This window comes from Galleria mellonella, unplaced genomic scaffold (genome assembly GCF_026898425.1).
Source record: "Galleria mellonella isolate WM207_F2 unplaced genomic scaffold, CSIRO_AGI_GalMel_v1 utg83, whole genome shotgun sequence".
NCBI lineage: Eukaryota > Metazoa > Arthropoda > Insecta > Lepidoptera > Pyralidae > Galleria > Galleria mellonella.
In genome coordinates this window covers 762,617-775,812 of record NW_026442162.1, presented here as the reverse complement: position 1 = coordinate 775,812, position 13,196 = coordinate 762,617, and the positions used below count along the sequence as shown (strand labels likewise).

At 31.2% G+C, this 13,196-nt stretch overlaps 3 protein-coding genes across 3 annotated transcripts in view; 2 read left to right on the top strand and 1 right to left on the bottom strand.

Annotated features, from left to right (window-relative positions):
* The first annotated feature begins 1,858 nt into the window (after positions 1-1,858).
* On the top strand, positions 1,859-3,372 carry LOC113516986 (uncharacterized). The gene is made up of 3 exons (XM_026901499.3): positions 1,859-2,294; positions 2,576-2,836; positions 3,152-3,372. Exons 1-3 carry the CDS (start codon positions 2,000-2,002, stop codon positions 3,319-3,321), a joined length of 726 nt encoding a protein of 241 aa, XP_026757300.1. The 5' UTR covers positions 1,859-1,999; the 3' UTR covers positions 3,322-3,372.
* Positions 3,373-3,732: 360 nt separating this feature from the next.
* Positions 3,733-6,621, bottom strand: LOC113516873 (cyclin-Y-like protein 1). The gene is made up of 2 exons (XM_026901357.3): positions 5,892-6,621; positions 3,733-5,792 (listed from the first exon to the last, which is right to left on the bottom strand). Exon 2 carries the CDS (start codon positions 5,669-5,671, stop codon positions 4,661-4,663), a length of 1,011 nt encoding a protein of 336 aa, XP_026757158.2. The 5' UTR covers positions 5,672-5,792; positions 5,892-6,621; the 3' UTR covers positions 3,733-4,660.
* A 345-nt stretch (positions 6,622-6,966) lies between these two features.
* Positions 6,967-13,196, top strand: part of LOC113516731 (uncharacterized) — a 30,171-nt gene continuing 23,941 nt past the window's right edge. The window contains exons 1-6 of the mRNA XM_052901987.1: positions 6,967-7,125; positions 7,202-8,995; positions 9,405-9,612; positions 10,111-10,255; positions 11,029-11,141; positions 11,951-12,006. Coding sequence (XP_052757947.1) covers positions 7,206-8,995; positions 9,405-9,612; positions 10,111-10,255; positions 11,029-11,141; positions 11,951-12,006 — 2,312 coding nt within the window. The 5' untranslated portion in view covers positions 6,967-7,125; positions 7,202-7,205. The remainder of the gene's footprint in view (positions 7,126-7,201; positions 8,996-9,404; positions 9,613-10,110; positions 10,256-11,028; positions 11,142-11,950; positions 12,007-13,196) is intronic.

The following is a 13,196-nucleotide window of genomic DNA, read 5'->3' as shown; positions in this document are numbered from 1 at the left end:
AATGATAACGTTGATAAGATAGTATTAATGTTTAATCAGCCAATATTGATGACACAGTTCTGTAAAATCGTACCTAGTTACGTACCCAGTCTACCTACTTGTGCATATGTGTTATGCCTAATATTATGCTTCCTTTTTAACTCTCTTATGATAAGTCCTGACCGTTTTCGGTGATGACGACGACTTCGCTATTATTAATTAATCACACACCTAGAAGGCTATTAGATTATCTATTGTTGGCGTTAGTATACTCCAATGTGACTTACACAGTCATTTATTTTGTGAAGGTTTTCGCACAAAGCGAGCATAGGAGCACATAATCGCCTATATAGTTGTAATATATTACTGATGGTGATTGGATGATGATGATTATTATTTCATCTTTCTTTGCGTGATATTTCAAATTTCATTTTTTTATATTACTAAGGTGGCAAACAAACTATCCACTAATTAGTAATCAATTATCTTTATATATGGACACCTTCAGTAGCAAAGTTGCTGAGCACGCGTTACCAATTCTGAAGAAACCTCTTTGTATTATATAACAACCACAAGTTTTAAACTTTACAATAAAAAAAAAAACCCTTTGTATCTGTCATTACATACAATACTGAAACATAGACACTAACATATAGATTAGTCCTTCACTTGTAACTATAAAAGATCATTAGCGAGCTATGAAAAAAGTTATGCTTGGAATTTTTGTATGATATCGACTCCAAAACGAAGTAATTCGCCAGAAGAACAAAATTATCGATATAGCTTAGGGGATTTGCAAACTAAAGGGGCAGTGGAACAATCAATGCTGCCGTAGAACCAATAACCGTTGGAACAGATATATTCTGGAATCAACGTGTATTGACAAGCGTAGTGTAGAACGACTTGCGGTTAGGTGTAGCGATATATGTAGAATAGATGGTAAAAACTGAAAACGAAGACACGTAAATCGTACACAGTGGCATGCCTATGTCCAGCGGTGCATCGCAATAGGTTGATTACAATTATTGTGACGAATTTACTACGATAGTTTCCAGGACGAACCGCGTGAAAATCAAGCGGTTAGGGTAACATATATTGCTAGTAATAGAGACATAGTCCCCATTAACAGCGATCTCTTCCCCCAATCTTATATATTGTATCTTGTACCTATATAGTTTTGGCTTAATTACGATTTTCTCTAAAGTGGATCTATTCTAGATATATACTTGGGGGAAAAGGATTATTAGTAATACGGTCTATCAGTCCCATTGCTAGCAAATTACCCTATCATGTCGACCTCCGTGTGGTTCCCCGTGGAAACCATCGTGCTGATTTCCTGGTGTATTCATTACAATGAGCTAACTGACCTGCTTTTTCATTTCACCTATCTTTTCTCGCTAATGCCCCGCTAGCGTATACCGTTAGCGCAAGTGGGGTTACCACACCATCGTCATCAATTAAAAAAAAGTATATACTTGTGTATATATATAACCGTGTGGTCCCAGCATAGAATAGGCCACTCTTTCCTTTTCCGTGGGTGTCATAAGAAGCGACTAAGGGAAGGCAAGCAGCAACAACGCTCTTAAAACATCTTTCAAGCCTAACTGCGCCTGCCAATCCGCTTGACAAGCGTGACAACTACTCGCAAAACCCTCCAAGTGGGAGGCTTATGTTCAGCAATGGATAGTTAAAGGCTGATATGGTGATGATATAATACTAATGTTATAACGGTATACCAAGTCTATGGGTATATATCAACATTTGTTTTCTTTAGGTAACAATCAAAGTCAAATATAAAATATAAATTTGTTTCTAAACTTAAATAATATTGACATATATGTCATTCATTATGTCAAAGTCAAATCTAAAAAAATTGACATTGACATTACAAATTTGTATTAGGTTAGGATTTTTTTTATCAAAATCAATTACCTATTCAAAATTTTTTTTTTTATTTTGTTATGTGGAAATTTTTATAATTGTAGAAAGTAAATAAGCTGCCTACATAATCTATCAAATCATGTCATTATGTAGGAACATTTTGTCAAGGACCCTTGTGAAGTATAATCGTAATAGGTTTATTTTAGCATACGCCAATGATCTAAAGATCAACAGACAAATATGTTGTGGAGTTTGCTTAAGAAATCCTAGACAAATACCAAAACCAGATCACGTCACTTCTCCAGCAATAGCCAACAAGTACCAGGTGATAACAGAGGCCAACGCGCAAGTAATTGAAAATACTGCGGAAGAAATTCATTCTGTGGATAAATATCCTGTGTTAAGTGATGAATTTGATGGTATAAATCTTGAAAGTAAGCATCTATATTATCTTGTGTTTAAGATTAACAATACACAATTATTTATGTGTAGGTGATGACACTGTTTAAAAAAAATGTTAATTAGTGCATAAACCATAACCAAATTTTAAAATCTTGCAGAAATGGATCTTTATTATTAGTTATTTAGATTTTTTTATAATTATAATATCAAATATTTATTATAATGTATAAAAACTGTGATCCTACTTATTTAATAAGTTACATAAAAACTATAAAGATACTTAATATGTAAAATTTATGATTTTATTTTTTAGGAGGTAAAACTGGTGTTTTTGATATAGAAGAACTGGTTAGCTTACTCCAGAGAGAAAACTCTAAAGATATATTTGTAGTGACAGTCCCTCAAGATATTCGCTATGTTAGTTATATTTGTATAGTTAGTGGTCGCAGCAAAAGACACATTCAAGCTTTAGCTGAATTTGTAAGGAAGGTTTACAAGAAAAAGTGTAATAAGAACGACCCCATACCAAGAATTGAAGGAAAAGGCTCGGTTGAATGGATGGCTTTGGATTTAGGTACTTTTTTTTTTTTGTTTTCCTCATTATATTCACAGTTATAGACTCGCTTCTAAGTCTACTATTGTCACTTGGATGAATATCAATGCCACTCAAATTTATTTATAAAGGCTTAGTGAGAATATTCATAAAACAAAAATAACTATCTCAAAGGAATCTAGTTATGCAGTCAATTGAATATGAAGGATTCAATATTTATTTTTGATTTTTATAACTTATTTTGACATGTTCAGAATAGTTTCATGAATATTATAATTTTTATTGTAATATTAGATTCTACAATTAGTACTGTATAACAAGTTTTGTTTGTTTCAGGTAACATAGCATTACACATTTTCTCAGATACAGTTAGACAGACATATGATTTGGAAACACTTTGGGCTGTTGGACCTGAATATGATGAACAAATCCGGAAGAAGAGTGATGTTGTTGATGTATTTGAAAATTATAGTAAATATTTGAAGGATCTTAAACCATTAGCATAATCTAATTTTTTAAGGTTTTAATTTTCTTTATTAAATATAACTTGATAAGAATTTTTTTTTTATATGTTATCCCTTAGATTAAGATTTATTATTTGTATGAAGTACAGTTCAATATAAGATTAACTCTCTTGCAATTCATATAAATTATCTAGTAAATACTTTTATTGTTCATAATAACTAAACCATCCTCAATTTCAATATAAGATAAAGTATGGCAGTGCAAACTACTGAGTAGAAGGTTACAAATTGTTTATATATTAGAATAAAAGAAATAGTTCATACTGTAATCCTTAAAATTTTGTTGAGTTCATTAATTATATGAAGAACAGATTTTGTGATCAATTAATAAATTTTATAAATACATGGAAATATTTTCTATATTGACATACTGAATAATAAAAGTAAACCCCATTAAAAGTCTCATATAAAATGTTTATTTCTGCTTAATTACATTACGATACATAAAGTATGGATTGTATAAGTATTTCAATCACATTCTTAATAATGACATATTGTATTCATTCACATTGTTCAAAAATAAAATTGGCATAAATTGACTTATTACAAATACTTATTGTTAATTGCTGAAACATATTATCTGTTTATTACAGATCATATATAATTTGTAATAAAAAATAACAATTTGGCATAATTTTATATTTTATAACTAGATCAGAGTTCTAAATGCATTACATTAGTGTAAAATTATATTAAAAACAGCTGTTGACTACATAAAACATTCGTACCACAATCACAAGATCCTTATATCAGTCAAATTTTGTTACACATCCTATTATATCTACATATATACTAATTAGCATACATTTGGAAGCAACCTATTTAATAATCTTAGTGCTTCTATTGTGTTAAATAAAAGATACAAAATAAAATGAAAGCGAACAATGATTATAAACATTAAATTAGCAACTTGGCAATTATTTTATGTAAAAACCAATTAATTGGACCACATACAAGTCTTTAATTAATAGTGACTATCATAAGTGCTGTAATTAATTTGTGAGAAAGACTATATAATGTGACAATGCAATATATTTAATTTAAATTCTTAGCCATTTTCACAGCATTTGCATTGTTTAACTAGTATAAAATAAAAACTAAATGTATACATAAAACTGTACCAGTCATCCAGTCATCATATATTTAAAGGAGATTTCAACATAAAAACTTGGCAACTAGTCATTAAATCTCATGCATATATAAAAAAAATACCTGGTGCAAAACTTCTAAATACATTCTTATACAAAATACACAAATGTTGCCTCTGTAATTTGTGTTATGTGTACGTCTCATTCAGTTTGCTGATGTCATAATCAACATATTATGACAATATGGCCACACTCCTCCTAACACCAGCACCTGAGTTAACATTGTCCAAGCTTGACCATTTTTTTATTCCATTTTTAACCATTTCAGCAGCTATTTTGTCTTCCATGACTCTTGACATAGCTTCCAATTTTTGTGCTCTCTCTTTACTAAGTGGTTCACTAGGAAATGCAAGGTCATTGGCTTCAGCAAGTGTACGTAAGTCAAAGTAATACTTAGCATAAACACTAGATGGTACATTTATGTTAAATTGCAACATTTCTAAAAATTGACGTTCCAATTCATTCATATCCTCCACAGTTATATCTTTTAGTATCTGACAATAGTCCACATTCCATACTGCTTGATCATCCCACACCTTACTTGCCAATAAAATTGCTCCCAATACTATTCTTTTCCAATTTGATGGAGCTATATCAAGTTCAGCACAAATGAGCAGTCGTTCCAAATACACCAATGTAATAATAGCACATTCTGCTGTCAGTTGAGCAGCATTGAAAAGAGTTCTAACAAATTTATATATCTGTTTATGCTCTGGATTATATTTATCATAATCATCACTGACTCCTTCTTTGCACAATGGGTGGAGTTTTTCATCAAATATATCCAATCTACGCTCAGAGGTTCTGTTCTTTATGTGATAATAAATAGCAAGTGCAACACACTTAACAGTATTTTTTAAGTTTGGCTGTGACACAGTACTGTCATCTAAGTAAATTGTGGAACAGGAACTGCTTTTTTTGAGCTTATTGTCAGCGATTTGATGTTGACTACGTTTTCTGGTTATTCCATTTTCAATTGATGCTTTAGATCTTTCCATAAAAATCGTCCCTGCGATTGGATCCTGAGAAGGATCAATGTCTCCATCATCAGGTTCTCTTTCACTAATATGTTGAATATTATTAGAACTTACTTCACCTTCTGGAAGGTAATCTTCTAGCTTAACGATGTCTTTTCTGATAGGTGATGGACTGCGGTAACAACAACAGCTATTTTGGTTACCCATGATAGAATGATAAATAAATAGCGTCAAATACAACTAGTTATCATTCTACAGAAACTGCTATGGCATCTAGACACACCTAAATCGTATGCCGATTCTTAAGAATGACGAATGTTCATAGTAACTGAAACAAAAGGGAACTGCATATATTAATGTTCTAGGAAATTAGCATTGATCAAATATTTAATTTTTGAAGTAGAAGATATATACCTGAATAACATACCTTAGCATTTTATGATCTTCATAATAATTTACTTTTATCTCAAGAAAATGTAGAGCAAATGTGATGAGCAAAATTATTCATTTTGATTTGAGAACAAAATGTACTTATTTACTCTATGATTTTGACATTATGTTGACAAGTCTTTTTTTTTTTTTTTTTTTAAAAATTTCCCACATTTTAATCTATGGATTAGTCTAGGATGTTGCGGATGCAAATTTTTTCGCATCTGCGGATAACGGATTTTATAAGGCTTTTATCCGTGGATGTGGATGCGGATCTGTACAAAGAAACTTAAACGTGGTTAAAAAATTAAAAGTCAGTAACAATTATTCTTTCTTTATTTAAACAGTAGTGAGAGTTTTTGGAATTAAATTTGAATATTGGAGCATCATATTTAATGAAAAATAGGACTGCTGCTTTTTTGGGCTCCAGTCTGTTTTGCAAAGGTTCATATATTAATATTGTTCACTTGGAACACTGGCTGGTAGAACTATATTATAATTTGCGTTCTATTTTAAATAATCTTGTAGATCTAAATAAGGGCATTTAGGTCTATGAGACTTAACATCATTTGACGATGTATTTGACGAGTAATGGATTCATTTTGTAACTGGAATAAATTAATTCTATATAAAAGCCAATAATTGCGAGAAGAAATTACGTAACTAAATTTTTAGTAGTAGCTGGCGAATTAATGCTAATGACTCTCTTGTTATAATCTAGTTATCTTTTTTTACTAGATTGCATATGTCTGTAGGAAAAAAGTACATTTAACACTTGTAACCATGATATAATTTTTTCTCTAAACGTTCATGCACTTTGCTGGACGTAATCAACCTCATGTGGTCGTTTCTGAAGTGATAAAATTTTAATTTGATATTACAACGAAATATTTATTCAAAAGACTAATTTGAATTATATTTTAAATAGATTTTAGTAAATATAATTGTAAATTTATTTTATTTATCGTCCATAAACATGTGTGGATATTTAAAATTAAATAAATTAGTGGTATTTAAAAATATTTTTTATTTCTTGTTGTTTTGTAGCACTGAATACTGATTTCGTACCATAGATTAAACCGTAGAGTAGATAAACAGGCAGAGACGGAGAAAAAGAATAAAACAAAAACAAAATGGCGGATTATTGGCTTCTGTGAAGAAGCACGCTGTAATTTTTTAAATTGTATTGTAAACGATATAAGAGTCTACATTTTGTTATATTTTACAAAAAGGTAATGAATCGTAATTTTATAAATATATGCTTTTCCTTTTAAGGGTTTGTAAATAATTATTATGTGTCTATTTTAGAAGGATGCGTCGCAAAAGTGATCGAAATGCAAGCAAAAAGCTGAAATCTTCACCTGAAAAGAAAGTCGAAAAAGTAAAGCGTACACGTTCACGTCGTAGAAAATCTACTTCTTCTGAAAATGAATCTGCAGAGGAGACAATTGCTCAAGAGTCGGAACCTGTAGTTAATACCGATCTAGAAAAAAAAACTCTACAAGCAACTGTAAAAGCCGATAGTCCTGAGGAGGCACAAGACCAGGTATGGCATGTCAAAGCCACAGAGAGTGGTGATATGGGCGAGATACAGAAATTAAAAATTTGTTTAACACGCCCGTCCTCTACTCCTGAAAGAGTGGATAGATCTCCACGAAGCAAGAGGAAACATTCTCGCGCTACTAGTTCTAGTGATACACCGAGTATCGAAGGAGTGGATGATCGAAAGAAAAGTAAACATCGCACTAAACGTGCTACACGTGAATCTAAAGATGGATCAGAAAAGAATCACGATAGTCAAGAAGAACAGGACAGGGAAGTAGATGCGGTCTACGCAGATGGTGATACTCAGGTAACCCAAAGCACTGAAAAAATACAGGATACAGTTCTAGATGAGATTCCCATGTCTACTACTAGTGATGACCCCAAAATAAATGATAATTTAAATGATGCTAATGAAATACAAAAGGAAGAAATGAAAATAGATGTGGAACAAAGTAAGCCATCTGATGCTGACACAACTGTTGTTTCTCCAAGAGCTGAGCCAACAGCAGTGGTTGCATTAGTTACTGAAACAGTAATGGGTTCACAAGAAATTGAAACAACAGTAGTATCAGCTAAGATTGACATAAAAGATTCTGAAGATAAAATATCTGAAAAAGATAGTTCCGAGTCAAATTTAAGTATGTCTATTGACAAATCTGAGGTTCTTGAAATTCATGCAGAGGAAAGTAAGTGTGAGTCATCAGATAATGAGATGAAGACACGAGAGGTTTCTGTGGAAAAGGCTGTTGATGAAGACAAGGAATTAATTTGTGAAAAGGTAAGTAAAATAGAAGAACAAAACAGCAGTCTTACAAAGGATGCAGAGTCTGTTCACCAAGAAGATAATAAAGATACTAATCAATCTGATGTTGTAGAGAAATCAGATACCATGGATATAGAAAGGATAAGGAAAAATTCATCTGATGCTGGTGATAAGGTAGAGAGTAGTGAAGTAAGGCATAAAAGTAGAGACATTGAACACTCTGATTTAATACAATCTACACATGAAGAAATTGTACAAAATGGTGCAGCCGCACCTATCACATTTAACAGAAAACGAAGGTGGGGCTCCCGTCCTTCAAAAGTTACAACGCAAAAGTCTATAACTATATCTACTGATGTTCTTAAAGAGATAATACCTGATGTTAAACCTGTAGAATTTGCCGAAGTTATTGAGGAGAAAAAAAATAAAAGGGAAGTGAGTGAAAAAGTGGATAGACCTGTATTGCCAAAAATTATTATAGATAACACAGAGAATTTAGAACACAATAGAAAGGTAAAGGAAAATGATGAAAGTGATAAAGACAGATCTAGAGACTCGCATTTGGCATCAAATAGAAAAATATCAATAGTTAAAGACAACGATAGCATTATTGCAAGGCCACCAAGTCCACCCAGACATAAACAGTCAAATATATTGTACATAACAAATTTGGTGAGGCCATTTACTTTACCACAATTAAAAAATTTGTTACAAAGAACAGGAAGAATTGAAGAAAATGGATTTTGGATAGATAGAATAAAATCAAAATGTTTTGTTAAATATGGGACTGAAGAGTAAGTATACCAATTGTTTAACACTTATGTAATAGTTATTAATTTATTATATATATTTTCAAATAATTTATGAAAAATGAATGGATCTTAATATTTCCCTTGATTATCTATGAAATTCAGAAAAATGTGTGTTCCATATTTTTGCAGTAATATTTGAAGCAACATTATTATAAAGGCCTATAGTTAGTACTATCTTGCAGATTTTCTTCATATAATTCAGTATATATAGTATTATATATATTAAGTTAGCATGTAATTTACCTGTGTACCAAATTTTATTCAGATCTATTCAGTTTTTGTGTGTAGGAGTAACAAACATCCATCCATTAGTTTATTCTTTTAAACTTTGCATTTATGATATTAATAGGATTATAATGTACTTATAACAATTGAGAGTTATATCTTTCAGTGAAGCAGTGGAGACCAGACATGCACTTCATGGTGTTACATGGCCTGTCTCAAATCCTAAGACATTGCAAGTAGATTTCTCTACCCAAGAAGCTTTTGATAAGGCTAAGCTGAATGAAGAAACGGACAACAATCAGACTTCAACAATACCAGGCACAGTGGAGGATTGGCTACGGGAGCAGGACATCAAACGTGAAAGAGGAGAACTGGTTTGTTAATTCTAATTACTAATCAGTACCTAATTTGACATGTGATAAAATTGGATTTCTATTAAAAAGGCAATGTATTTATTAGTGGCAGAATAGATTAGCCCCCTTATTCATAAAAATGTCAAACATCTCGTAACCCTTCTGTAGCTATTGTTTTGTCTTTTTATTTTGCATTAAATTCTCATCTTTAAAGAAAGTAACAAAGCACTTAAATATTTACAACAGTTAAAATTTCTATTTTGTGTAACAACTTTTATAAATTAATTTTAATACTTTATTACTACTAAATCCTTCTGCTTATAAATAGCTGTATCCCAGAGCTTGACCCATGTGAATCAGTAAATAAAGTATTCTGTGTGCTAAGTTAATATAAAACCTACCTGTGTATTGTAATGACAAACACCCATTTATCCATCCATTAATAGGATATAATTATAATAAAAAATGTTTCTTATTTGGTTAATTTTGTCATATAATGATTTTCAATATACTTCATAGGAGAAACCATGGGAACGGAAGGCAGCAATGCGAGAATGGGACCTTGGTAAAGGTGAAAAAGATAAGGAAAAGGATAAACTGAGAAAGGATGACCGGTTACCTGACAAGAGACGACATCGTAGTCTTGAAAGGAGCCCAGAACCAGGTACATTTCGATACAAAAATAATGTGTATTTTTGAACCATTAGAAGGAATTTGTATTTTTATTACTAATAGTGCCAACATTTTTGTTACAAAATTTTTTATACATTTTTATTGGTTTAACATCTTACTATATATACTATATATATACTAATATATAATTGAAACTAGATGAAAGTATATATACATGTAGAAGTAGTCTATTTGATAATTTTTTTTAAATCCACTAGTACAAAGTAGTGGGCACAAAACTAGTGTAGGTACTATAAAAAAACAAAATATAATTAAACATGAATATTGAACATAGTCTAATTTCTACTAATTTAATGCTCATTTCTGAGCTCACTTAGTATGGTCATTGATTACTCATCTTAAAACCAATGGTAGTTAGGGTTTGGTGTTTTGTATTGTATTGTATTGTGTTGTGTGTAATATTGTATTGTGTGTGGTAATTGTATCTGAAGTGCCATTTCTCTAAACTTTTATTCTTCTATTATTTTATTCTTTTATTATTATAATAAATAATAATTTTTACTTAAATTTACTACAAATTTTAATCATCTTAGTTCTTAGAATAAGGATTTCGTTTTGATATCAAATTGAAATTTTAATTTCAGAGATAGAGTCAGAGATATGGTGCATCAGAATCAATTCTGCTGCTATCAATTGCTGTAGTTATTATAGTCATGATATATTTATACGTTTTGCGTGCCTTTGGTGTTGTAATAGTAAGTAAATATACTCTGTATTCTGTATTTATATATTTTTTGTTTGCAGCAAGAAAATTCAAGAAGAAGGAAGAGGAAGCACCCGCCAAACTACTTGATGATCTATTTAGAAAGACTAAAACTACACCCTGCATATATTGGTTGCCGCTGTCTGCTGAAACTGTTAGTATTTATGTTTACATATATATTATTAACTTTCTAATATCCTAGTTATAAGTACTATTTGCAGAGCTTTGCTAATACTGTATTTTATTTTTATTTTTTGTGCCTTGAAAAATTCTTTTTTAATTATCCTCTCTTTATCTATACTTATAATAAATCTGTAGAGAGGTCAATTCTGTACATGAAATATATTTCCAAAATAACTATCAGGGGGTGATTAGTGATCGATACTGATGTCAAAAATGCAATCAGTAAAATTTTTGCCTGTCTGTATGTTCGTTATAGAAACAAAAATTACTAGACGGATTTTAACGAAACTTGGTATAATTATTCTTCATACTCCTGGGCAGGTTATAGTATATTTTTCATCACGCTACGATACAGAGCAGTGAAGGGAAATGTTAGGAAAACGGGAGAAGTTATTCCATTTTTAAGCTTCCGTCGCGTGTGCAGCCTTAATGGCCACTTTTTAAAATGTAAAAATGTCCACCCGTGCGACGCCGGGACGGGCCGCTAGTAGTTAATAATATTGTTTTCAAAGTTGTATTTGTAATTTGTTTCTTTAATATTTTTAAACTATTTCATACTTCCTTAAATATCCATTATTATCGTACCTACTTGTACAACAATTAATACGTTACTCTAAGATAGTCTTAAAAAGATTTTTCTCAGATATAAAACAATAAGGTGGTATTGTACTTATACAATTGTATAGTTACATTTATTAGTTGTCTTTATTCCTATGTTGTATAATGCAAGTAAAGAATATTCATTTATTCATTATAAATATATCTGGCTTTCCATTTCAGATCGCAGTAAAGGAGGAACAGAGGCGACAACATATGGCGGAGCATGAACGGCGATTGCAGGAAATGCGCAGAATTCATCGTCGGCACTAGCATGGTCCGTCCCACAGACATTCATTCATCAATCATCACACCATCCCATACATACCTATCAACTGATACATAATATACACCCATACACCACTCTCACATACAATCATTTAAAACGAACTCATATTCATACTCTTCATTTTACACAATCATGTCATCCATTTTTAAATAAGGTTAGGTCGTTATAACGATATTTCTTTCCAGGTGATATAATTGTCTTACAAGATGATTATGTCCATTTCATTTATTAAAGGAAAACTGTATTTAGTTATACGTTTTGTTAGTTTATTATAATATAGGTTAAAAGGCGATATAATCAGACACATGAGAATGGATTAATAGGAGCTGAAACTATAATTTTATACAAAATGTTATAGAAAGGCACGCTTGGAGGAAATCATATGATTTAATTCATCGTCGGAGTGACGCAGTCACTTGATCCAAGTGAGATGGAACACTGTTGGAACTCCGCATTGGGAATGAGACGCTGCGATCGCGCTGATTCACCCTTGCAGCTAGACGTCGAAGGGGTGAATTTCTACATACCCAAACTAGCCTATTTGGTCATACTTTATATGTCTTTATTGTATGACTTAATGGCTCTATGATGAACCACTTTTGATATTGACGAGAATGTCACGGAAAACAAATGAAGATATTGCAGTCAACTGTAGTGTTCAGAGGAAATTACTAGTGATGGACATCATGAAGCTAGAGGACCTGCAATGATCTCCCATATGGAATGTCATCAAATGAAAATTATAATAGAATAATTGGTAATGAAAATATTGAATTCAGAATTTAAGTTATCATCGACAAATATAGACAGTGATATTATGTTACAGTATATAGCCAGGTCGATGAATATTATGAATGATTTTTTTTTATGAAAATTGTTTTTGTGAGGACTGTACTGTTTCCATTGATGTTCAATATAAATTTCCCTGTCTGAAACATTCTGTTTTATTTTTATTATATTTAGTTTCCTCATAATCTATATAAACTCTCATGTTATCTCAAAATACTATTTATTATTTTACTCATAAATAAATTGGAGAAAGAAGAAACCTTGGAGAAGTTACGTAATGTCATTCAATCATGAACTAAGCATAGCTTATGTAGTACAATATATGGTATTGTTTCACATATTTACATTTTT